The sequence below is a fragment of the Ctenopharyngodon idella genome, chromosome 15 (genome assembly GCF_019924925.1).
Source record: "Ctenopharyngodon idella isolate HZGC_01 chromosome 15, HZGC01, whole genome shotgun sequence".
Lineage (NCBI taxonomy): Eukaryota > Metazoa > Chordata > Actinopteri > Cypriniformes > Xenocyprididae > Ctenopharyngodon > Ctenopharyngodon idella.
In genome coordinates this window covers 33385571-33412855 of record NC_067234.1, presented here as the reverse complement: position 1 = coordinate 33412855, position 27285 = coordinate 33385571, and the positions used below count along the sequence as shown (strand labels likewise).

The 27285-nt window shown below is 34.3% G+C and overlaps 1 protein-coding gene across 1 annotated transcript; it reads right to left on the bottom strand.

Annotated features, from left to right (window-relative positions):
- Positions 1-1865: 1865 nt before the first annotated feature.
- zgc:85932 (uncharacterized protein LOC405875 homolog) lies at positions 1866-26150 on the bottom strand. The gene is made up of 20 exons (XM_051861192.1): positions 25755-26150; positions 21935-22004; positions 20662-20780; positions 20458-20591; positions 18767-18938; positions 17480-17551; positions 15587-15678; positions 15385-15459; positions 15121-15257; positions 13772-13917; positions 12765-12982; positions 11818-11860; positions 11637-11711; positions 9834-9894; positions 9528-9592; positions 7945-8013; positions 6969-7047; positions 6538-6654; positions 3488-3546; positions 1866-3231 (listed from the first exon to the last, which is right to left on the bottom strand). The coding sequence occupies exons 1-20, from the start codon at positions 25983-25985 to the stop codon at positions 3205-3207; spliced, it is 2061 nt and encodes a 686-aa protein (XP_051717152.1). The 5' UTR covers positions 25986-26150; the 3' UTR covers positions 1866-3204.
- Between the last annotated feature and the right edge of the window lie 1135 nt (positions 26151-27285).

Sequence of the window (27285 nt, the reverse complement as noted above, 5' to 3'; positions counted from 1 at the left end):
AGATATTCGATCTTAGCTCTACCCACGAACTGGGTGGGCTTCTGCGATTGGATAATATCGTAGGGGGTAGTATTTTTTTTTTTTAGAAAATGTGAATTTGTGCATGTTATGATAAAATGTTCACAGTCGAGTTCAAACCCGAACTCTAATAGCCTAAGGTTTTTTTGAAAAATGCCTTTGTGAACTGCACTGTATATTTTTATTTTTATTTAAATTATATATATATATATATATATATATATATATATATATATATAATTATATTTAAATATTAATTATATTTTAATTTTATTTATTAAAATATATATATATATATATATATATATATATATAGATAGATAGATAGATAGATACATGTGTATATATATATATATATATAAAATTATATTTAAATATTAATTATATTTTAATTTTATTTATTAATATATATATATATATATATATAGATAGATAGATAGATAGATACATGTGTATATATATATATATATAAAATTATATTTAAATGTTAATTATATTTTAATTTTATTTATTGATATAAATAAATAAAATTAAAATATAATTAATATTTAAATATATATATATATATATAATTATATTTCAATATTTTGAATATTAATTATATTTTAATTTTTTTGATATACATTATATATATATTTATATATATATATGTGTGTGTGTGTGTGTGTGTTTTATATATATATATATAAAATGTGTGTGGATATGCATATATGTATATATAATTTAAGTAGTTTAATGTATATATGTATAATATTTTGGAAATTAATTATATTTTAATTTTATAAGTATATATAATTTATTCACATATTTTATATTATTATATTATTAATATATACATATTATATATTTTATATATATATATGTTTGTGTGTGTGTGTGTGTGTGTGTGTGTGTAAAATATGAAAAATAAATATATATACATATATAAAATATACTTATATAATGTAAAATTTAAATTTAAATTTACATTAAAATACTTAAATAATATATATAGTATACATATTATATATACCATTTAAGTATTTTAATGTATATATATCCTTATAAATATATAAATATATATATTTATTTAGGAATAAATTATATATTTTTATGAAATTAAAATATATTTAATATCCAAAATATTATTTAAATTACATACATTATATATATTATATGTATATTATATATAATTTATTTAAGTATTTTAATGTAAATTTAAATATTACTTACATTATGTAAATATATTTTATATAATATGTGCATATATATTTTTTTTTCATATTTTATACACACATAATTTAAGTATTTTAATGTAAATTAAAATATTACTTACATTATATAAATATATTTTATATGTGTATATAATTATATTTAATGTTAAATATATTTAAATATATTTAAATTTAATCAAAAGCAAAGTGCTTAGAAAATGTAAATTTAAAGACAGTTATTTTTGGCTCGTACATCAGTGTAACCAGTATCTTCTAACTTTACACACTCACACAAACAGAAAGAGTGAATCTATTATTCATACACTTTCCACGAAACACTCACCAGCCGGTTGCGTTGTTTTTCTAACCTTCATTTAAATTCCACTGTATACAGTTCTAATAACACATATTGTTTGGGGGAAAAAAACTCTTGAACATGTATGACTTGAATTTATTGTGGTTGAACTGGTCTGGTTCTCTGCCAGCTATAAGCTGCTTAAACCTAACATTAAAATTTCATGGTGTCTGTCAAAAGGGACATGAAGTGGGTCAACATCAGACAGATGAGCGCAGTGACAATACGCTGTTGTTTACATTGTTTATAATACCCAAATCCAGAGTATTAGACTGAATCAAACTCACGCAGCCCCCCAATGATTGATATTGATCTTTATTCACAGGTAATCTCTTCTATTATCTGTAATATCCAAACACAAATCAGACGCTTATTTGAATCGTTTAATGTTTTGCAATTCAAAGCAGCAGCAGCAGCATGTTAAAATCATAGCTGGGACATTTTACAGACCCAAAGCTTATGTAAGATTCCTGAACTGATCCGATCCACACATATTTCATTATCTGGCATATTTCCCAGGCATGTATGCTCTCAAAAGTTACCACTGTAATAAATATTAACAGAACATGTCTCCAGAGAAAGAGAAACAACACATTCATTCAAAGATCACAATTATTCATATGAGCTAAACATTTGGTTTAATTTAAAGTCACCATGAAATCAAAATTGACAATTCTTATTTTTCATGGAATATTGCAGTATTTATTACGAATGATTTATCTGCACAAAGCATTATTTTTTATTCATGTGCCCTTATAATCTTTAACGAAAATAACTTCCCCTCTCTCTTACAGCTCATCTCTTTTCTTCTCTGTTGATGTTTACTGGTGTGAGGGCGGGGCAACCTGTCAATCAAATGAGATCCACCAATAGCAAACCACAACCATCCAATCAATTCCCCACGGACAAAATCAAGCCCCGCCCAACATTTGTTCTTGTTTGAGAAGCCATTTCTCTTGGATATACGTCACAAAAGACGATTTCATACTGACTTTAAAGCAACAAGATCTGATCAATATCTCATCCATCGCATCCAAAATAAAAGTTTGTGTTTACATAATATATGCGTGTGTGCTGTGTATATTAACTGTGTATATATAAATACACACGCATATTTTATGTAAACACAAACTTTTATTTTGGATCGCGATTAATCGTTTGACAGCACTATTTATTATTTGTATAATTATTATTTATAAATTTAATAAATTGTCTTAAATTATTTATTATTAAGTTTTAAAATATTATAATAAATTGTAATAAATTGTAATATTGTAATAAATTATTAAATAATACATTATTATATATTTATTCTTAATTATGATTATATTTTTATTAAATAATAATAAAATAATAACATTTATAAAATTATATTTTTCTTTTATTTTTATTAAATTATTACTAAAAACTATTACACCAATTTTTGTTCAAAAAAAATTTATTAAGCAAATTCATTAAGTGACATCTGTCCACTAGAAGCAGTAAAATAAGGCTAATAGTTGCTCTCTATAGGTGCTGTGCAGTGATATATACAGTAGCTTTGCATCATGTCTGTTACTGTATTGACCAGTCCTGCAGCGATCCAATATAAAGAACAGATGAAGCAGATGTATGTTGTTTCCTGCAGCTGGTCTGGAATCAGTTGTACATGGTCATGTGCAGAAACTACAAATCAAGAGACAGAGGGAAAGAAAAAAACACATAAATATTCATTTGGCACACAAAATAAATCACATTTTTCACTACATAATAAATTCATCTCTGACTCACATAATAACTGTCAGTCATGTTGCAGAAAGATGGTTAAGCAGAATTAAGAAGCTTGGATCAGACAGGTTGCAGATCAAAGAGGTTCAGAGGATGAAATATTGAATGTGTGTGTGAAGAGGACTTAACGTTCTCATGTGTTTCATGTTTATACCTGTCTGCAGTTCACTGAAATCATTCCCATTCCCGTCATATCAAACGACTGAAACTTGCCTGAAAACAAACACAACCACACACATAAACAACTGTGGCTTAATAATACTTAAGTGGAGTCCAAATACTAAACACTATATTTATTTTTTATTTACTTTATCATTAAAACCTAGCAATTTTTTTTTTCTGAAATGTTATGCATGCAAAATGTACTATTTTTGTTTTATATAAATGCTTTGGTTTCTTATGCAATGCAATTCATACACTGAAAAAAAAAATCAGCAATTTTCACTCAACTGCTAGTAAATTTCACAATTAATTACAAAGAAACAGCAAACAACACATTAGCTATGTTTCCATCCAGCTATTTTTATGCACATTGTGTAATATATTGCGTAAAAAAAAACAAACAAAAAAAAACACAAAACACTGGATGGAAACGTGAAGATGCGCATAAATCCTAAAAATGAGGTGGATCATTTTTCCGATAAAAACACGTGCATAAACTACAATGGAAACACATTTACCGAAAAACATGCGCAACAAAAAACTCACACTCAACAGTGGATGTGATTGGATAACTGGACTAACCGGCGGACCAATCGCATCACAGCATCTGAAATGTTGGTTTGATCGTCCTGAAATGCCTGAACCAAACTTCCATTTTTAGTACAGATATTTTGCGCCAATTTCCCAGGAAGTGACGATTTTGTTCTCTTGAATACATGGGATGAAAATGCTGCTTTATTTGCAAATGTTTTAAATTCGGATTATGCACCGCGCCCGCAGCGGTGCTCTGTTTTCGGCCAAAGGCGTGACAGACCCCTCTCATCTGTCAGCCCCTGGTAGTCTCTGGTCTGTGTTAGAATATGACACAAAGTGTTTCTCGCCCTCTCCTCCCAAAACCATGATGGCACAATTTACATCCTCCTGCTCTCGCCACTTTCCTCCATGAGGCGCACGGATCTGACTTTGCCCGGGAACCAGCCACCATTCTCGGCCTGGGGGAATGGGTCGAAAGGCCTTAAACTTAAATTTGCAACTTTGCATGGAAACATAGCTAGTGAATTACACATGAAATTTTGAAGTGCAAAGACTGTATAGTATTTTCTTGTGCATATTCCAATAATCTTAAATCGCGCACATGATTTACTATTTCATTCCCTTGAATTGCTAAATAGTGCGCAAGATTTACTACTCCGTTCCCTCGATCTGCTAAATCGTGCGCACGATTTACTTCTTCATTCCCTTGATTTGCTAAATAGTGTGCACGATTTACTATTTCGTTCCATCGATCTGCTAAATAGTACGCACGATTTACTATTTCGTTCCCTCAATCTGCTAAATAGTGCACATGATTTACTATTTCACTCCCTCAAATTGTAAATAGTGCGCACTATTTACTATTTCGTTCCCTCGATTTGCTAAATAGTGCACACAATTTACTATTTCACTCCCTCGATTTGCTAAATAGTGCGCGCGATTTACTATTTCATTCCCTTCGATTTGCTAAATCGTGCACACTATTTACAATTTCCTTCCCTCGATTTGTTAAATAGTGCGCACTATTTACTATTCCCTCGATTTGCTAAATAGTGCGCACTATTTACTATTTCCTTCCCTCGATTTGCTAAATAGTGCGCACTATTTACTATTCCCTCGATTTGCTAAATAGTGTGCACTATTTACTATTTCCTTCCCTCGATTTGCTAAATCATGCGCACAATTTACTATTTCGTTCCCTCGATTTGCTAAATCATGCACACTATTTACTATTTCCTTCCCTCGATTTGCTAAATAGTGCACACGATTTACTATTTCGTTCCCTCGACTTGCTAAATCGTGCCCAATATTTACTATTTCGTTCCGTCGATTTGCTAAATAGTGCGCATGATTTACTATTTCGTTCCCTCGATTTGCTAAATATTGCACACGATTTACAATTTCGTTCTGTCGATTTGCTAAATAGTGCACACGATTTTCTATTTCCTTCCCTCGATTTGCTAAATAGTGCGCACTATTTACTATTTCCTTCCCTCGATTTGCTAAATAGTGCGCACTATTTACTATTTCATTCCCTCGATTTGATCAATCGTGCGCACGATTTACTATTTCGTTCCCTCGATTTGCTAAATCGTGCACACGATTTACCATTTCCTTCCCTCGATTTGCTAAATAGTGTGCAGGATTTACTATTTCGTTCCCTCGATTTGCTAAATCTTGCACACTATTTACTATTTCGTTCCATCGATTTGCTAAATAGTGCATTCGATTTACTATTTCATTCCCTCGATTTGCTAAATAGTGCGCACAATTTACTACTTCGTTCCCTTGATTTGCTAAATAGTGCGCACTATTTACTATTTCGTTCCCTCGATTTGCTAAATAGTGCGCACAATTTACTACTTCGTTCCTTTGATTTGCTAAATAGTGCGCACTATTTACTATTTCATTCCCTCGATTTGCTAAATAGTGCGCACAATTTACTACTTTGTTCCCTTGATTTGCTAAATCTTGCACACTATTTACTATTTTGTTCCCTCGATTTGCTAAATCTTGCACACTATTTACTATTTTGTTCCCTCGATTTGCTAAATAGTGCGTTTCGTCTGCTGCTCTGAGACACAAGTTATTTATGAGGGAGGAAAAAAGAGCCACAGTGGCTTCCCCGATTGCAGCAATTTCCATTTTTATTACTGATAATTAACGCTAATTTCTCAAGAACTAATGATTTTGTTCTCTTGAACACATGGGATGAAAACACTGTTTTATTCACAAATGTTTTAAACGATATTCCAATTTCTTTCTTCTTTGAATTTTTGAGGAATTTCTGTCTGTTTTTTTTCTTCACATAATGACCAGAAAATATTATTCAAAAATTCTCCATTTGTGTTCCATGTAAGAAAGAAACTCATGGATTTGGAATGGAGTGAAATGCATTTTTAGGTGAACTGTCTCTTTAAGTGTGTCCAAACTCTATTTGGGCCACTTTGCATTAACTGTTACAGTAATTTAACTTTGATTTGTGTGTTCAAACTTCAGCCCTCTTACGCATCATGCTGTCCAGTTTCATGAGCAGGAACAGGAATCCTGGGAAGCTGACGGTCATATCTGGCTCCGTGTAGCGCAGGCCGATGAGCTGCACTATGAATTCATCCACCTGTATGCCTAGACCAGAGCAGACGAGCACAGATCAACAGATCAGCCCACACACTCCTCCCTCAACATTCCTCTCAGCGCAACAGATGAATGAACAGGTTTCTCCTCTGAAAGCCGGGTGTGTTAGAACCTGACGTGTGTGGGAGAACATTTCACTAGTAGTGTCTGAGTAATAGAATACTTGCCTGTGTGTGAAAATGTGTTCATTCTCATTGAACAAACTGTTGCGTAAAGGAGTACATTTGCATTTATAAGGTGTGTGTGTGTACATGCTCATACTTGCATCTATATGTGTGTGTGATTAATTGTGTCATAGGTTTCACCTGCTGCTGACAGAGCGGGGGAGATTTCTTGATAATCCAGCGACTGGTTCTTGTTTTTGTCAAACGTCATAAAAATAACCTACAAAAACACATACAGAAAGGTTAATAATCACAAAATCCAGTCTTTATTTGATCTAAAATGTAGCAATGAATATTAATCCATTCCTTGAAGCAACAGAGTGCAACATTTGGGTTACGGAAGTAAAAACTCCATTCATTTTCTCCAAAGGGAAATTGATTTTTAACGATAACTTATAAACCTTTAAAGACAGACCTACTGTGAGGTATGAGGTTGCAGCCCATATTATTTCAACTTAGTTTTAAAATAATTATGTTTAACAGTGGAATTTGTGGTGAAAAACGACATTACCCATGATGCTCTACAGAAAATTCCACCAATCAGAGAGTCGAAACAAGCAAAAATGCACCAAAAGATCTAGTTATTTGTACTATATATGCATATTTTGCAATAAACTTAAAATATATTGTTTATATATATAATCAACATTTGTAAATGAGTAGTTTTGTATTTCTCCATCATTTTTAACTTGATTATTCTGTTCGCAGTGCTTCATGGGATTGTAGTTCTCTCCCTCACTAAAGCCGTTAAGTACACAGTCTTGTACCTTTTTGTCAGATTTTCAAATAATTTTTTGCTTCAAATCAAAGCTTACACTCTATTTATTCACCTCGTAGCTGGTTGACTTGGTTCATGGCTTGTTATAACGCTGGGAAAAATTAATGCGAAAGATACTTCCGGAACCAGCGCCACTGAAAAATGCACAGTTGCACTCTATAGTTCATCCAAAATGAGGGTAAATGATAAAAAGAATTGCCATTTTTAAGTTAAATATATTTTTAGAATGTTCTTACAATGATGTCATTTGTCATGTGACATGAAAACACACTGCCTTCACCTTCGCCTCACCGTAATCAAACACTCCCTACATACAAATAAACAGGCAAATATCCTCACCGTCCACTTCCTGAGTTTTTCCCACAATGCCTGGAACTCTGTCAAGTCGAGTCGACCCATTCCTTGGCTCTGATTGGTGCAGTTAAGGTGACATTCCGATCTCCACCCAATCTTATACATTCTTTTGAATTGCACCATAAAATACCTGACACACCCAGAAGCACCCGAGGTGACTGAGATAAGACATGGACTATGCTGAGAATGGAGCACTAGCATTTATATACTGCATACTATTCTTCGAAATAGAATGCGAAACAAACTGTTGTATTCTACACTATTGGTCAAAAGTTTGGAATAATTCCAATGTTTTTTTAAATGTTTTTGAAAGAAATATCACTAAGACTGTATGTATGCAAGTATGCTATTTAAAGCATAGCTTTGAAGATAGCAGCACTTAAAGGGACAGTTCACCCAAAAATTCTGTCATCATTTACTCACCCTCAAGTTGTTCCAAACCTGTATGAATTTCTTTCTTCTGTTAAACACAAAAGAAGATATTTTGAAGAATGTCGGTAACCAAATAGTTGATGGGCCCTATTGACTTCCATAGTAGTTTCTTTTTCCATACCATAGAAGTCAATGGGGCCGATCAATGATGTCATTCATTTTTGGGTGAACTATCCCTTTAATGTCATTTGAATTCAATATTTAAACAATTTTTATTAGTTTACAGTGTCTAATGTTATTCTGTGTCAATGTGCAATTAGGAAGGCCAAGGTTATTATTAAATAAACCTGTTAAAAACATTTCTGTTAATTAAAATAAAGCTGAAATAAAATAAAACATAAATATTAGTTAAAAAACTTAAACTAAACAAATTTTAGAAATGTTGCCTTGGCAATAAACTGAAATAAATTTAAGTTAAAGCACTAAAATCATTAACTTGAAATAAATAAAAACTAAAACTGAAATGAAAAAAATTAACAAAAACAATTAAACCGAAATAGCAATATTAAAAAAATGACAAAAGATCACAATGAAATGACTAAACACTAAACAAAAATGAACATGATAACTACACTCTAAAAAATGCTGGGTTAAAAACAACCCAAGTTGGGTTGAAAATAGACAAACCCAGCGAATGCATTGTTTTAACCCAGCAGTTGGGTTAAATGTTTGCCCAACCTGCTGGGTAGTTTTATTTAACTCAACTATTGTTTAAAAATGACTGTATTGCTTGCTTAAAATGAACCCAAAATAGGTTGGAAATGAACATTTATTAATAAATTTAATGAATAATAACTAAACAATAAACATTTATTAAATTGCTTATTAATAAATGTTCACCTTTTGATTATTACTGTTGCCTCTAGTAACTATGTGTCTGATTTTGGGTTCATTTTAAGCCAGCCATATAGTAATTTTTAAACAATAGTTAGGTTAAATAAAACTGGCCAGCACATTGGGCAAACATTTAACCCAACCGCTGGGTTTGTCCATATTTAACCCAACTTGGGTTGTTTTTAACCCAGCATTTTTTAGGGTGTAAAAATATAAAAATAAAAGCTAATTCAAAATATTAATAATAAAACTAAAATAACATTATATCGTAGCCGTTTAAGTGCACTAGATATACAGGATACATCCATGAGCACAACAAAGCTCTTGCAGTGCTCCAAACTCAGTCTCTTCTCACTACCTGCAAAGACTGACCGGACAGAAAACAAGAAACAACATCAGCAAACTCACTTCCTCACTGCGTAACATCACTTCCCATATGCTTTTCAACTCCGCTTGCAGAACGAATAAAAAGAATTGCATTATAACGGCATTAGAGAGGAACAGTGAACAGGACTTCTCCTGCAATGAATGTTTTGCATTGAAATGCAAATGTAGAAAAAAAGAAGTAAACAGATGAAAGCACCTTTTTTGAATAAACATTTTCTTACCTCCCTTTACAATGGCTTCAGTCAGCAGGTTATACAGATCCAGTGGCCTACAGTAAGACCCCTACAGACAACACATATGAATATACTGTACATATTAGAGTTACACATTAGCTGCAGCACTTACATACATGCACAAACTCAAGAGCACTGCGTAGCTTAAAGCCCAAAGTATACATCACTTCATGAGGGTCTTTGACGCGAACTGCAACTTTGCAACTGCAGGTCTCACGTGTATTTAATTTTTTTAAATACCCGATTCACAAGGTAGTCGAAGAAAAAAATGCATAAACAGAACAGACGGACAACAGACAAATCGGTCCTCCCTCGAAATCGGGTCTCCCCAGTTAATGATAATCCTGAGTATATACAAATGATATTAATTTAAAATATGCATAGCTTACTATATAATGCGTATAAAAACACATTAGTGCATGGGTCAATGACATGACAGGTCATTTTTTTGTCCAAAGGCCTTAATAATATTAAAAAACAAAGATATGACATCCAAAGTTTGTAAGGTAGTACAACTAGATCTCTTTTATCGAATCCAAAAGGTTTTAATTATATTTTGCAACATATAAAGGTATTTTAAAGATTTTGAAGTGTCAAAAGGTCATTCGGTTTAACCGTCCAAAAGCCAATACAGCCATTTCATTTGTAATTAAAATATCTTAAAATGTAATAAATGTATATATTTTTTATTCTGGCATGATTTTATAACATCATATATCAACAGTGCAAAATGGTATTAAAATTATATGTAGAAATCGTTGGTTTGTTATGAGAAAGAATGTCCGGAAAAATGAATTTCACTGATGTCATTCGGAGTAACCGATATAAAGGGCAGTCAGTATCATGTGACAGGATGTGACATCATTCAGACACCTGCAAAGAACCACATGGTCATGAAGCACAGTAACTAACTCTCTCTTAACTATTTGAAAAATTCATGTTTTCACTTGCTCATACGCATGTCCCGAGGCATCAGGTCATTTGGTACAACCGCTATAAAACATGGAAAATGCTGTAATATTTTAAAAACTTGTACTAAATATAAAATGTTTGATTGTCATTTTGCTATCTAGTTAGCAATCATTTGGTAAAACCGAAATTTTGGTTAAACCGAATGACTTTTTTGGTGACAAATTTTGTCCATCTTGTAAAAAATGACAAAAGCAGTGTCAATTGATTATAAAAACCACATAATCTCATTGTTAACACTTAATAAATCTTCAAAATTAATTATATCTCCATTATGTTTTTTTTTTTTTTTACACTTTTAAAAACCTTATTCGTCAATGACCCGCATTATAAAACCAATTGAACGTAATTTCTTACACTTGATTAACTATTAATTAATAAATAGCCTAATAATAATAATAATAATAATAATAATAGCCAATTAAATGAATAATTGAACATCATTCATTTGTTTTATTTATAACTTAAATATTTGGACATTTAACACTTAATGTAACACATAATTACATTAAAGATGATTGAGAATATATGGAATTTGATCCAATGGGATCGCTTGGGGTCCTAAAGGAGACGGAACTCATGCAAGCTACAGCCACAATGGAGGCCTATATAGATGATAGATTGTGCGAAGAGGTTAGAAAGTACCCTCATTTGTACAACTCTAGCATTAAAGAATACAAAGATGTTTACATGGGTTGTAACTCATGGCGAGAGATTGTTTAAAATTGCGCATGCATCGAACAAAAAATGAAGTATACTTTGCAAGGCTGTGCATTTGCCTGTGCAAAACTGAAGTATTCTTTGGGCTTAACAGGTTTTTACCTTGACACAGTGTTTCATGAAGAGATCTTTGGCTTCATTTATAGATGGCAGACCTGCGAGACGTGGAGACATCGGCTGCACACATAGACGCATATGTAAATAATAAAAAATGAGTAATTAAATGAACCCACTGATAATAAATGATCAAAGCAGTGAAACTAGATAAACGTCTCTGTTTTACCACTACAGGTAAGTTTGCCTCTGTTCCAGGTCTCTCAGCAGCTCTGCAAACACACACACACATATTTAGGAAATACTGTAAAAATGATTTAAAGTTTATTATTGGAGTATATTTTAACAAGAAAATACTATTTCAGTCTTTCTACTTTAAGTTCACATTTAATTCAATGTGTTACTTGCTGCTTCTTTGTAATTGTTTGTGAAATTTACTAGCAGTGAAAACTGTTTTTACACCAAATTGTTTTCAGTGTACATTAAAAACAAAGAAAACAGTCTTTAGATTCACATTATATCAAAAAAATTCTCCCACTGGAAATAAAAACAGACAGAATTGAGTATAGAGTATAAAATAGAAAAGAGTATAGATTGATAGCATTAATCAGTGTTTTTGTAACTAAAACGTAAACTATTAAAAATATTTTTATTGGAAATAATGCTGAAATAAAATAAAATGTAAATATTAGACAAAAACATTAACTTAAACAACTCAAATAAAAATGGGAAGTAACTGAAATAAAATAAGTGGAAGTAGTAAATTTACTCCAACTGAAACTGAAATAAAAATAAATTAAAGCTAAATAGAAATATTTAAAAACAAAAACTAATAAAAAGAAAAAGCACATTACGAAATTACTCACATTAAAACTAAAATTATAAAATAAACTGAAAATATAAATTAAAAGCTAATTTAAAATATTAATAAATAATACTAAAAACACTGCAGCTCAGAAATGTTTGAATTCATATTGAGATCTCTGATTTTTAATTGCAGCCTTTACATCTCAGCAGATCTAAGACGGTATTTGGTGTGTGTATTTGGTTACTGGGGTCTTGGTATAAACACTCAAAAAGTCTCCATTTGCTCTCCATTTAATCCCAAAGCTGTGTATCGAGATATTAAAGAGATCTCGTTTGTGATTTTCTTGCATATGACTGAGCATCACTTACATGGTGTTGTTTCCTTTCTCAGTCAGGACTCTCAGGAGGAATTCTCCCGCCTGATTGGTCTCCTCAGTGGTGGGAATGATGATGTAATGACCTGGTGCCAGGTGACCGCGCAACACAAGCTCCCGCCGCGGGATGTATCCAAGTTCTTTAATGGAGCTGAGCACCGGACTGAGCAGAGACAAGTCCCGTGAGGAGAGGAAATCACGCTCAGATCGCGCCTGATCACACACAAACACCAGAGTTTAGTTCAGAAAAACACTGATATACTCAAATCATGTCAGAATGAGCTCACAAACTCTGATTTCCTTTTTATATAGTATATTCACTACCCCCCAAAAAAGAGAGTTTGGAATAACTATGATTATTTAATGTTTTTGAAGTCTCTTTTGCTCACCAAAGCTGCAATTATTTGATCAAACATACAGTAAAAACTGTGAAATATTATTACAATTTCAAATAAGTGTTTTCTATGTGAATATATTATAAAATGCACAATATATGTGGTCAAAGCTGAATTTTCAGCATCATTACTCCAGTCTTCAGTGTCACATGATTAGAATGATTTCTGAAGGATCATGTGACACTGACGACTGGAGTAATGATGCTAAAAATTCAGCTTTGATCACAGAAATAAATTACATTTTAACATATATTCAAATAGAAAACAGTTATTTTTATATTGTAATAATATTTCACTGTTTTTACTGTATTTTTGATCAAATAAATGCAGCCTTGGTGAGCAGAAGAGACTTCTTTCTAAAACATTAAAAATACGTAATTATTCCAAACCTTTTGATTAGTAGTGCAATATGTAATATACAATATATAAGTGACTAGTTCTTCCTTCTAAGTGTTTATTGCTGTTTGGGAACCTGGAAACATCCGTTTCCTGGTGGACTGATATAAAGCCGTGCACCGTGACTCACGAAAATGGCATAAAGCCAACCAATGAGATTGCAGCTTGCTTGTCTGACAAAAACACTTCAAACACATGTGAAACGGGTTACCTTGTATATGTGCAGCCCGACGGGGAACAGCACTCCTCTCTGACGAGTGTGTTTCTGCATGAGTGCCAACAGGAATGAGCACGTTAGTTTAGGGTCACTGGGGTCGTCGTCCTCCTCCAACAGGGTCAGATTGAACTGAGGCGGCCCTACACACACACACATTTGTTTCACTACATTAGGCCGGTTCTCAGATTTTGAAGCCAAAAAAAATTTATCCATACAATAATCCATACAACTCTAAGGGGTTAATTAAGGCCTTTTGAACTGAAGCAATGTGTTTTTGTAAGAAAAATATCCATATTTAAAACTTTATAAAGTAAAATATCTAGCTTTCGGCAGACGGCTGTATGCATCGGTTTGCGGCAGAAGAGTAACTTCTGACCCGACACATGACATATTGATGAACGCGGAAGCTCAGAGGACAGAGCAAAACAAAACACCGATCACAAATTAGAAGTCTAAAATGAGAATTTTTAAAGAGAAATGTCAGAGGATTTTGATATAAGAGAAGAGGAGCTTGAGTTTGTTGACCAGCCATATTTGTTTAAATCGCGTGAGGCGTATAAGCTTACGCTACTCCTATATCCTACGTCGACTTGCGCATTCTGCGTACGGTTGTCCACCGGAAGCTTGTTAGTTGAACACATCACTTCGCTTCAGAAGGCCTTTATTAACCCCCTGTAGTCGTATGGATTACTTTTATTATGGATGGATGCTTTTTTTTTTTGGGCTTCAAAATCAGGCCCCCCCTTCACTACTATTATAATGCTTGGAAGAGCCAGGATATTTTTAAATATATTTCAGATTGTGTTTATCTGAAAGAAGAAAGTCATATACACCTTGGATAGCTTGAGAGTGAGTAAATCATGGGATAATTTTCATTTTTGGGTGAACTATTCCTTTAGGGGTTGGTTTAGGGTAAGGGTTTGTGTTAGGCACTTAGTTGTGATGGGTAAGGTTAGGCTAAGGAGCTAGACATTGCAATGAGTCAATGAATGTGAGTGTGTGTGTGTGCATGTGTGCATGTTTTTGTGATTTATAAGGACACAAATTTGTATAATGACATGGGTATTACACTGGTATTACAATGTAAACGTGTTTTATGAGGACATTTCATGAGTCCTCATATAGCTTTAAAAACATACTAAACAATGTTTTATTAAAAATGTAAAAATGCAGAAAGTGTTCTGTGATGGGTAGTGTTAGTGTAGGGGGAGAAAATGTACAGTTTGTACAGTATAAAAACCATTACGCCTATGGAATGTCCTCACTTTGATAGCAAAACAAACCTGTGTGTGTGTGTGTGTGTGTGTGTGTGTGTGTGTGTGGGAATATGGATGCTCATGTACCTTGCAGAGGCATCCATTGTCCATGATGCGATGTACATTTCCAAGGCTTTTTGATTCCACCTTCACTCAGCGTGTCTTCGCTCAGGTGACAAACCTCCATCATCTCAAAGTTCTGCCGGAAGTCTGACAGAGACATCCTAATGGGAAGAGAGAAGACGATGAGACTGAGAAAACACATGAGAAACATGCATCGGCCATCTAAGCCAATCAGAGAAGTGCCTGAATATGAATCGGCCAATCAGCATAGAGAGGAAACTGGCTCACCAGAATTCCCCATCATCCTGCTGGATTCTCTGCACACGCTTCTGTTCTTCAGCGCTCACCATATTCCACTCGAAGCTGAACACAATAAATACACGTATATGTCTTCACTGACACTTTTGATCATTGTAATGCATTCTTGCTGAATAAAAGTATTAATTTCTTTCAAATATATATATATATATATATATACAGTGTTTCATACCCTTTTTTGTCACTCCAGGGCCCCTCCCACTCAGTTTGGCCCCACGGGTTCCTGATCCGCACCAGCTCAACTGGACCGATCGTACTCTTGATCTGAAACACACAAACCAAACTCAGTGTGAACAGCTGTGATGTTTGCAGGATGTGCTTGATTTCCCTTCCAGCTGTTACAGGTGTATTCTGACCTCATGGCCATTAGAGGGCGCTGTGCACACACATAAAAAAAACATTTTGATTATTTAGACACTCAAATGACCTATGAGAGAAATATTGGCATACTACTTTCATCCATACTACATACTGCTAAATATTTTTGTGTAAGATACATAGGCCTAACTTAAATGCCTGACAAAGGTTGTAAGATTTAAACATTCCTGTTTCAATAAATATAAGACATTTCTGCAAGCTACACCAATGTGTAGGACGCCTGATATTTACAGGTACTGAAAAAAGCATGTGAAACCACATCCAATAGTTTTCACTTTAATTCACTATGTTGCATGCTTAATTCAAGCAACTTTTGCAAGCAACTCTAATAATGTTTTCAATATTATAGAATGGAATGTTCCTCTAACGTTCACATAACCAAGAAGAAACATTTTGAATGCTTAAAAAACATCCAGATATAATCTTTTTCATAACTTAATGGGAATGTTAGCAAAACGTAGATAATAGTATGTGAACTGAGACACGACAATACTGTGCATACTGCATACTAGCACCATTCCAGACATACTCTGTAGTTCTTTAAGCTGATGGCGCCCTCTGGTGGAACTCTGAGCATTAAGAACACTAATGAAACATAAATCAAGAGCTGGTTTGACAAGAACACGCAGAGAAAAAAACAACCAAGGTACTCAGCTAACAGGGAACATTCTCAGCACGTTCTGGCAAGGTTCTCTCAAAAATGATTCCAGTAACGTTATTAGAACGTTCTTTCAAAGTTACCTGGTCTTTAATAATGTTCTCACAACATTAGCACAAAAACATTATTTATACATCATTCATAGAACGTTTTATTTGGATGTTTGTTTAAGATATTTAAATGTAACTGCTTGTTTCAGAATGTTCAGAAAACATTCAAAAGTAACATTCCCGTTATGTTTCCAAAATGAAATGTTCGCATAACCAAGAAAAAACCTTTTTAAAACATTTAAAAACTGGATGTTTTGAATGTTCAGAAATAATGTTTTAATAACTTAATGAAAACATTAGAAAAACATTCCAGATATACTCTGTAGTTCTTTAAGCTGATGGCGCCCTCTAGTGGAACTCTGAGCATTAAGAACACTAATGAAACATAAATCAAGAGCTGGTTTGACAAGAACACACAGAGAAAGAGGTACCCACAGGGAACATTCTCAGCACTTTGGCTAATGTTCTAGTTCTCTCAAAGTTATGAACAAAAATGATTCCAGTAACGGTAATAAAATGTTCTTTCAAAGTTACCTGGTTTTTAATAATGTTCTCAATACATCATTCATGGAACATTTTTTCTGAAACGTTTTAGTTGGATGTTCGTCTAACATTTTTAAATGTAACTGCTTGTTTTGGAATTTTCAGAGAACATTCAAAAGTAACATTCCCGTTATGTTTTCAAAATGGAATGTTTGCATAACCAAGAAAAAAATAATTCAATAATTCTCATTCATAATTTAATGAGAATGTTAGAAGAACATTCTTAGAACATATTTTTGTTAGCTGGGTAGCAGTGTGCAATTCACAGACATACTCTGTAGTTCTTTAAGCTGATGGTGCCCTCTAGTGGAACTCTGAGCGTTTTACAAACACTGATGAAACATAAATCAAGAGCTGGTTTGACAAAGACAGAGAGAGAGAGAGAGGGAGAGAGAGAGAGAGAGAGAGAGAATCAAGGTAAGCATTGCCCCCTCACCGTCTCCAGGCCTGTCACAGAATAGGCATGTCTGAACAGAATCCCAAACTCATTGCTCTTCTCAAGGGGTCCCTGCACAAAGATAAAGAGACAAGACAATAGATTACCTTCACAAAACAACAGCTGTCAAAGGAAAATGCTTTCCAGGAACTCAAGAAAGATCCTTTTACCTAGAACACAACAAAGAAAGAAATGCACACGCACACACATGCCAAACAGACATTTGCACGCTCTGACAAAATATTCAGATCTGCTGTGAGCATTATTGCATTATGGGATGTGTCCTGGTGGTTAAAAATCTGGGCTGCTAACTGAAAGTTTACATGTTTGAACCTGCAAGTTTTGATCATTGATCTGTAACTAATGTGCCCTTGAGCAGGAAACCTGAGGTTACTTCAGGTGTATGAAACTGTAATTTAATACGGTGAAGTCACCTACGTAAATTCCAGATGAGATGATAAAGGATCTGTTCTGTTCTGTTCTTTTATTATTGACTCATATTTTTTTGTACACTACCATTCAAAAGTTTGAGGTGAGTATGATTTTTTTTTAAAGAATTATTATTTATTTTTATTTTTTTTAGCAAGGATTCATTAAAAATCACATTAAAGACATTTATAACGTTACAAAAGATTTCTATTTCAAAAATATGTTGTTCCTTTGAACATTATATTCATCAAAGAATCCTGCATCAGTTTTCATAAAAATATGACGCAGCACAACTGTTTTCAGCATTGGTAATACGAAATGTTTCTATATTTCTTACTATTCTTGAATATATTTCAAATACATTTAAATAGAAAAGAGTTATTTTAAATTGTAATAATATTTCACAACATTACTGTATTTTTTATCAAATAAATTCAGCCTTGATGAGCATAAGAGACTTTCAAAAACATAAAAAAATCATATCGACCCCAAAACTTTTGAATGCAAATGTATATTTTGAGCAGTTTGAAGGGGATTTTCATCATTAACAACTTCAATTTCAGTCGGTTCCACATACAAAGCATTTGTACAGCTTTAGAAGACTTGAAATACAGTGCGGATGAACTACTTTTATACTACTTTAATGTGACTTAATTGTCATTTTTGGAGCTTGACAGCCCTAGTCCCCATTCGCTTTCATTGTATGAAAAAGAGCAGCGTGAACATTCTCCTAAACATCTTCTTTTGTGTTTTAAGTCGCACAGCTTTGGAATGACATGAGTGTGAGTAGATGATGGCAGAAATGTCATTTCAGAGTAAACTATCCCTTAAAATAAGACATGTGAAGAGAGCATTAACCTGTGAGTTGGCGCAGTTGATCAGAGCTCCTTTCTGCAGCAGCGAACGCAGAAATGAACCCAGCGGACCAGGGGGAGATGCCACCATGAAAACCTCCGTAATCCCACCTGTCATGTCTACCATCGCCTCGTGAGGGAAACCCATATTCAGAGCGTTATAACCACCCTTCATCCTGAGAAAGAGATGAAAAAGACATTGTGAGCAACAGACAAAAACAGTTCATGTGCAAAGCATTCGGACATCTATAATACCATTCAAAATTTATTGGGTATTTATAATGTAACAAAAGATTTCTATTTCAAATAAATGTTGTTCTATTCATTAAAGAATCCTGTTAAATTCTGTTAAATTTAATATGGCGTCTAACCTGAGTAAGGTCTATCAGCTTTGTCATCAAAATTACATTTTAAAATATATTTAAATGAGACAACATTTCAGTAAGTTGTACTGTATCTTTCTACATACCTTCTGATGTTCATTCATGTTTATTTGGTGCTATAACTAGTAGTAAAGAGGAAAAGATGATCATGTGCCGCTTGAACTGAGGTGCTACAGCGATCTGTCACGACACATTAAAGAGCGCCAAAACTGTGTTTATTGTTTGATTTTTGTTGCAAAATTGACATGATCTAAAATCTGAGTCTTTGTTTCATGTGAAAAGTAACAAAGCAGAAAGCTTATTGCGATTATTAGATGGGAGGCGCACTACAAATAAAGTGCACTTAAGTTTTGTTCGCATCAACTGAAAACAGCATAGACTAAAAGATTGATCTTGGGATTTAAGAATCAATCATTTAGACCCTATAAAATCCATTTCGGCCAAACTCAAAAAATCTTGTTTTTTTTTTTTCCAGTTTCTACCGAATATTTACGGTTGCTGAAATTTTCGTGCATCACTATTTTTACTGTATTTTAGTGATGGAAGAAACAAAGCTTTTCGAAACTTTGAATCAGTTGAACCATTTGCTTCGCAAAATGATTCACTGTTTCGAAGCGCTCGAAACGCCACACGCTGGTGACCCCTGCTGGTCAGAACGGTGTAAATGCAGCGAAAACACACTGCAGCCCAAACATGCATAAAAACACCTTTAACAAAGCAATTACAAATGTTTTATTGAAAGTGCGACCTATTAAATGCAATTAACAAATCATTTAATACCATTAAATATGAAGTGCTTGTTTATTTTGTTTTATGGAGCGCTTGTTTAACCAGGCCAGAAAGATTCTTTTTATTTTAAAAATGTATCATTAAAATGTCTACAAATGTATGAAACTGATCCGAGATCAGGTAAAAACCATATAGACACTGCGGTGAACCATTGAAATTTCAAAACAATTCAGCTGATGATGTAATGAAGCCTCGTTTACTGAAATCACGTGACTTTGGCAGTTTGATACGTGCTCCGAATCACTGGTTCGAAACAAATTATTCTCAAAGCTTCACGAAGTAGTGTTTCAAAAGCACCCATCACTACTGTATTTTGATCAAATAAATGCAGCCTTAGTGATCATTAAAAAGAATTCTTTCAAAAACATTTGAAAAAATCTCACCTGACCCAAACTTTTGAGCATGAGTAGCCTATAACAATCAGTGGCATCATTTGTTTGCAGATGAGTCGACTCTTTAATATTCTATCTAATGCAATTATATTAAGGCACTATAATGTGAAGCATGCAAATAATCCACTGACTTGGCATAAGCCTTCTCCAGTAGAGCGCTCCAGAATTCATCTCTGTTTGAGGAGTGCAGATAGATCAGCTGACCGTTACGTGTCGGCAGGCGGTCATCGACTCGCACCTTATTCCACTCACCATACTGCCAGAACTACAGACAGAGACACACCATTAGAACCATCATAACCGCTTCATTCTGTACAGAAACACACGGCACTAACCCGAAAATAGAAGCAGCCATTGTAGCCCTTCTGAAAGCCTTGGCCTGAGGGAACAACGCGATCCAGGAGGGAAGGGTAGAGAGAGAGAGATGCCACCGCAGACAAGAACCAGCAATCACCTGAGAGAGAGAATTAAAGCATTTTAAACCATGTTAAAACATGCTTTAGGTCTAATATGGTTTTAAATGATCATTTTAATGGTATGTGGTAAAAGAAATTCACGTTATACTGCAATAAGTTCCCAAATGGTTTAGCTTTAGGATCCCTGTTGAAAAAAACAGCATATGCTGGTTAAGGTAGGTTTTGAAGCTGGTATGCTGGTTTGAGCTGGTTTATGCTGGTCAAGTGCTGGTCCTATGCTGGTCCTAAGCTGGTCTAGGACCAGCATAAACCAGCTCAAACCAGCATACCAGCTTCAAAACCTACCTTACCAGCCTATGCTGGTTTTTTCAACAGGGATGTCAGAATTTTCATTTTTTGCTGTGAAATCACAGATTTTTATAAAGTAAACTTATATAAATAACTTATATATTGTTAGTAATATTTCAAGATGAACACTTACTGGACTGAAGCAACTTTTGAAGGCTTTTGAGGAAGGTTTATTTGTTCATCTCTCAATCATTGTATTGCACTGCATTACATACAGAGCTTTGATAATAAAACTAAGCATTAAATATCATCTTACTAAGACATATTGGCAGATATAGAGTGACGACTGATATTTATATGCATTTTATGTACTAAAGATGTCACTTATTTACATTACAAGCATCAGAATTTCATCTTACCTTTTGGTCATATAAATTTCAGCATATTTTTGCTCAGTTTGAGCCTCTGAATAAAATTGAGCTGTTTTTTTTTTATATGATATGATACAAAACACCTATGCAAACTTACTCAGATTTGGTCTAAATGTTAGACCAAATAATCTGTTCCATTATCTTGTGTAGTTTTGTTATTGTTTTTGAGGATGAGGGCATCATGCAACCTGCCCGTGTTGGCAGTTGTCTAATTTGATGAGCCTCTACCAAGTGACAGAATGATTTGCACCGAAATACTGTAGAGTTTGATTGGATGCATGACCTTTGACCTTAATAACAAAAGATATGGGAGGTGTTGCACAGATATTTGCTAAACACTAGAACAGCTATTTGATGCCACCACATGCTTCTTTTCTGAAGCACTAACAGTGTGTTACACGAGAACCTGCAGCACCTGTATGAGTCTCAGTGTGAATTCTTATTGTTCAAATGGTTCAGCATTAAAATCTCACTCAGAACTCCCTGGCAGACGTCCATACGTGTGGCTCCATCCACAATAAACTGGGGAAATGGACAGATCTCCTGGAAAACAGAGAAGAAAACACAAAGGATCATTTCAGGATCAAAAGATATTCTGTCATCATTTTACTCATGTCATTCCGAAAAATATCTGCATATTTAAAATCTGTGCAGAACAATTACAATACATGAGAACCAGCGAGCACTAAAGTTAAAATCAACTTAAATTTCAGTCTCTTCCTCACATAAAGCTACTTAATATATGACTTCAGAATACTATGAATCTAATGCACGCGTCAAACTGATTACTTTTATGATATTTTATGGTGCTTTTTGGGGAGTTGACAGTGTCATCCTCATTTACTTTCATATATGGGTGATGTTTGGAAAGGCAAGCAGGTGGACCCAAGGAAAAAATGTTAGTATATGCATTAACTAACATTACGGGACCTTATTGTGAAGCGTAAAGGAATCTACACAAGAATGAACAGCTGAAAAAGGTTCTTTATAAGAAGAACGTCCTTTGCTGAACCGAAGGTGCTGTTAAGAAAGAGTGTAAAATGAAGAGCAGAAATAGAAATATTACGCTTGAGGAACATCATTTCAAACCTGTTTCTTCCTTTGGGCAAAGTGTGTATGTGGCAGCTGCTCACCAGACACAAGCCTGGACAGTTCTTCACTCAAACAGTCTCAAATCACTGACATTTCAAAGAAACACCCCCTCAGTTTCACACATCTTGCTTTTATATGCAGCGGTATGACGTGGTTAAAGACGTTAAAGACTTTAAACCCCCATTACCATCACTCCTTTGATCACAATACTTATCTCCAGAGGGACTGACTGTAAAGTGTCTGCTACATAACTACTTTACTTTACAGCAGTGTTCCTCAAATCCAAATCTGCCCTGCAGAGTTTAACTCGAACCCTGATCAAACTCACCTGCCTCTAATTTTCAAGTTGCTTGTGATTTGAGGAACCCTGCTTTACAGCATCTATAAACCTTACAGCAATAAGAGACCCAACAAAACAAATGTTAAATGCCATTAGATGTTTCGGCATCAGAATAATGTTGCATTATAAAGTCATGCACTGTCTGAGAAATAAATAATAAACATCTGGACACTAATGTCACATAAAGTCTGAATGTTATTGCATTAGATCTGTCTATTATCTGTCTTTAGGATAATGGTGCTTGGTTATATAGTTTGTTTCTAATGCAATCACATTCAGAAATGTTAAGTGTGTCTTAACCAGTGTTGGGGAAAGTTACTTATTAAAAGTAATGCATTACAATATTGTGTTACTCCCTAAAAAAGTAACTAACTCAGTTACTTTTATGGAAAGTAATGCATTATGTTACTTTTGTGTTACTTTTTCTTACCTGGGCTGGGCTCTTAATTCAGCAATATTTATCCAAAGTAATTTTTGCTTATTGTTATAGTTGAATTGGATTATCGAAGGTCAGCAGCAAAGACATTAGTTAATAAAGTGAGATTAAATACATAAAGTATATTTATGTTATTTAACTATTAAAGGTTTGTGTAATATTCTGAGTTTGCATTTTACTGTTTTTATTCATTTTCAGGAATACTCAATCTGTTTTTTGTGTAAGTAAGATAAATAAATGCATGTTTACATTTAGTCTAGAGCTACAATAACCATCATGTTCACACACAACACCTCGGCACTTACTCCCGATTTATCTCAACATGTGGACAGGAGAGCTGTCAATCAATAAATGGGAAAACAAAGTAACTTACATTACCTATTTGAAAAAGTAACTTGGATATGTTGCTGTAAATAAAAAAGTAATGCGTTACTTTACTAGTTACTTGAAAAAAGTAATCTGATTACATAACTCAAGGTACTTGTAATGCGTTACCCCCAACACTGGACTTAAAGGATTAGTTCACTTTCAAATGAAAATTACCCCAAGCTTTACTCACCCTCAAGCCATCCTAGGTGTATATGACTTTCTTCTTTCTGATGAACACAATCTGAGATATATTAATAAATATCCTGACCCATCCGAGCTTTATAATGGCAGTGAACGGGACCAACGAGTATAAAGCTCAAGAAAGTGCATCCATCCATCATAAACGTGTACTCCACACTGTAAAACATTTTCAGCTGGTTAAACTTAGAAATGTAAGTTCACCTGCTGCCTTAAAAATGTGAGTTAACTCAACTTGAAAATAAGCTTTGTTTCAACTCAAAAATAGTCAAGACAACGCATTACTTTAAATTAAAATTTAAACTTAAAATAATGCATTGTCTTGACTATTTGTGAGTTGAAACAAAGATTATCTTCAAGTTGAGTTAACTTATTTTTAGTTGAGTTAACTCACATTTTTAAGGCAGCAGGTGAACTTTCATTTCTAAGTTTAACAGCTGAAAATGTTTTACAATGCACACGGCTCCAGGGGGTTAATAAAGTCCTTTTGAAGTGAAGCGATGTGTTTGTGTAAGAAAAATATTAATATTTAACAAGTTATGAAGTAAAATATCTAGCTTCCGCCAGACCGCCTTTCAACTTCAACTGCCTATTCAACTTAGGATGAAAGTGTAACGCTTCTCGCAGTTCAAAACCGCTACATCCTACGCCTTTCCATATTCAACTTACGGAAAAAGCTTAACTGACATGACGTCAATTACACTTTCTTCGTAAGTTGAATACGGAAGGCGGTCTAATCAGATGTAATCACATTACTTTTTCAAGTAACTAGTAAAGTAATGCATTACTTTTAAATTTACAACAACATATCCAAGTTACTTTTTCAAATAAGTAATTGAAGTTGAAAAGTGATCTAGCGGAAGCTAGATATTTCACTTCATAACTTATTAAATATGGATATTGTTCTTACACAAACACATCGCTTCTCTTCAGAAGGCCTTTATTAACCCCCGGAGCCGTGTGGAGTAAATTTATGATGGATGGATGTGGATAGAGACACTTTCTTCAGCTCATACTCATTGATCCCACTCACTGCCATTATAAAGCTCGGATGGGTCAGGATATTTATTAATATATCTCAGATTGCGTTCATCAGAAAGAAGAAAGTCATATACACTTAGGATGGCTTGAGGGTGAGTAAAGCTTGGGGAATTTTCATTTTAAAGTGAACTAATCCTTTAAGTGACCAAATACTTTTCATTTCTTTGATCAGGGGTTCCCAAACACATTCCTGGAGCCTCCCCAACACTGCATGTTTTCCATGTCTGGAAACGCACCTGATACAGATCATCAGCTCATTAGTCGAGACTCCAAGACCTGAAATGGGTGTGTCAGACAAAGGACAGATACAAAATGTGCAGTGTTGGGGAGGCTCCAGGAATGTGTTTAGGAACCCCTGCCTTAGAGCAAAAAAGAAAAAAAGGTTCAGTGGGGTTCTGAACCCTCAAATTATAAGAACCCCAAAAAGGTTCTTTATAAGGAGAAATGTCTTAAATTATTGCATAATACTTGTTTAATTAGTTATTTAATTTTTTTCTAGTGATAAAGTACGTTTATGAGCTGAAATTAAACTCAAATTAAAACAAAATTAATTCATTAAAACTAAATCCATAAAATGATCTCATGATGGGAACCCTTTAAGTTTTTATATAGAATCTTTTCTGCTGTAAAGAGTGTTAACTTTACAGCAAAAATACGATGTCCAAATACGATGTATAACATAACATTGTTCACACCCCCAAACAGCAGGTATCAGAGAGAAGTTAAGCATATTTTGCTCTGACAGATGTATAGATTATCTGTCAACACGCATCCATATGGCTCTCAGGAGGAGGTGTGTGCAGGAACTTCAGCTCACCTTTGGTCGTTTCCAAACCACGTCGGTCTGAATCGGCATGTTCTGCACCGGGAATCTCGCGTCCATGTACAGCCCATCCTGCAGAGGAATCCCGGAGGTGGGAGACCACAGAAGAGTCGGGCTGCCCAGTCTGTCCCAGGGGTTCGAATCGGACGAGTCTGTGCTCGACTGCTTCTTTGTTCCGGACATACTGGATTGCGTAAAAAGCTCAAGCCTCGGGGCTCGACTCATCACGCGCAACTTTTTAACCTTCTAAATCTATTGGTGTGTTTGGAAACGAGTGTTCCTGAATGCAGAAATACGCAGTTGAAATTATCCCTAATGTCAACGATGTCAGCGAGTCGTCGGTCTGTGGTAAAGTGCGCATAAAGCAGGTCTTCCTCAACTCACCTTTAACCAGCTCCTCCCTCACCTGTGCTGCTCACGCGCACTCATAACATACAGACGAACTGTCAACTGAAAGAAAACATCTGTCATGATCAACGACAGCCTTTACCACAGGTTTGCTAGACATTTATCTAGCAAAAAGCGTTGACTTTCCCCCCCAATAAACAATGTAAACAATATAACGATTATGAAGCACAAACTCAGCTACAGGGAACGTTCTCAGTACTTTGGCTAATGTTCTGGCAAGGTTCTCTCAAAGGTATGAATAAACATTATTCCAGTAACGTTAATAGAACGTACATTCACAGTCATCTGGTCTTTAATAATGTTCTCGAAACTCTAGCACTAAAACATTATTTATCTGTCATGGAACGTCAGAGAACTTTCCATTCAGAAATAAGGTTTTCATAACTTAACGGGAACGTTAGCAAAACGTTTTTAGGACATACTTTTGTTCGCTGTGAAAGCACTGATATAGGCCTACACACATAGTTACTGAGATGCAGAAAGAAGGGGAAAGCAGCTAAATGAGCTAAACAAGCCTTATTGTCTTTGGAAGGAAAACATAGTATTTTAAATAACAGTACTAAAATCACACTTTCATGCCCCGTAAGATTTTATGGACAATGAATTTTCTCATTTCAGCCGCCATTGGCAGGTGTGGCAAAAAAAAAAAAGAGTTCATTTTAGACCCCACATACAGCCCATCCTTCAGCAAACACACTGCTGTGCATAAAGCACTGATGTGCAAAAGGTCAGATCTGTATTGTAGCCTATTGTGACTGATGCAAAGAACTTGATCAGCCAGTAGACTAGAGAAAAGAGCTGAAGGATGAATCTCACAAAGCCTGTCGACAAAGAAGAAGACATCATATTTCACCCCAAATTCAAATAAGTTTGGTGTCAGTCAGATTTTGAAAATGTTTTTAAAGAAGTCTCTTCTGCTCACCAAGGCTGCATTTATTTGATCGAAAATACAAAAACTGTAAAATATTATTATGTTTTCTATTTGAATGTTTTAAAATGTAATTTATTCCTGTGATCAAAGCTGAATTTTCAGCATCATTACTCCAGTCTTCAGTGTCACATGATCCTTCAGAAATCATTCTAATATGATGATTTGCTGCTCAAGAAACATTTATGA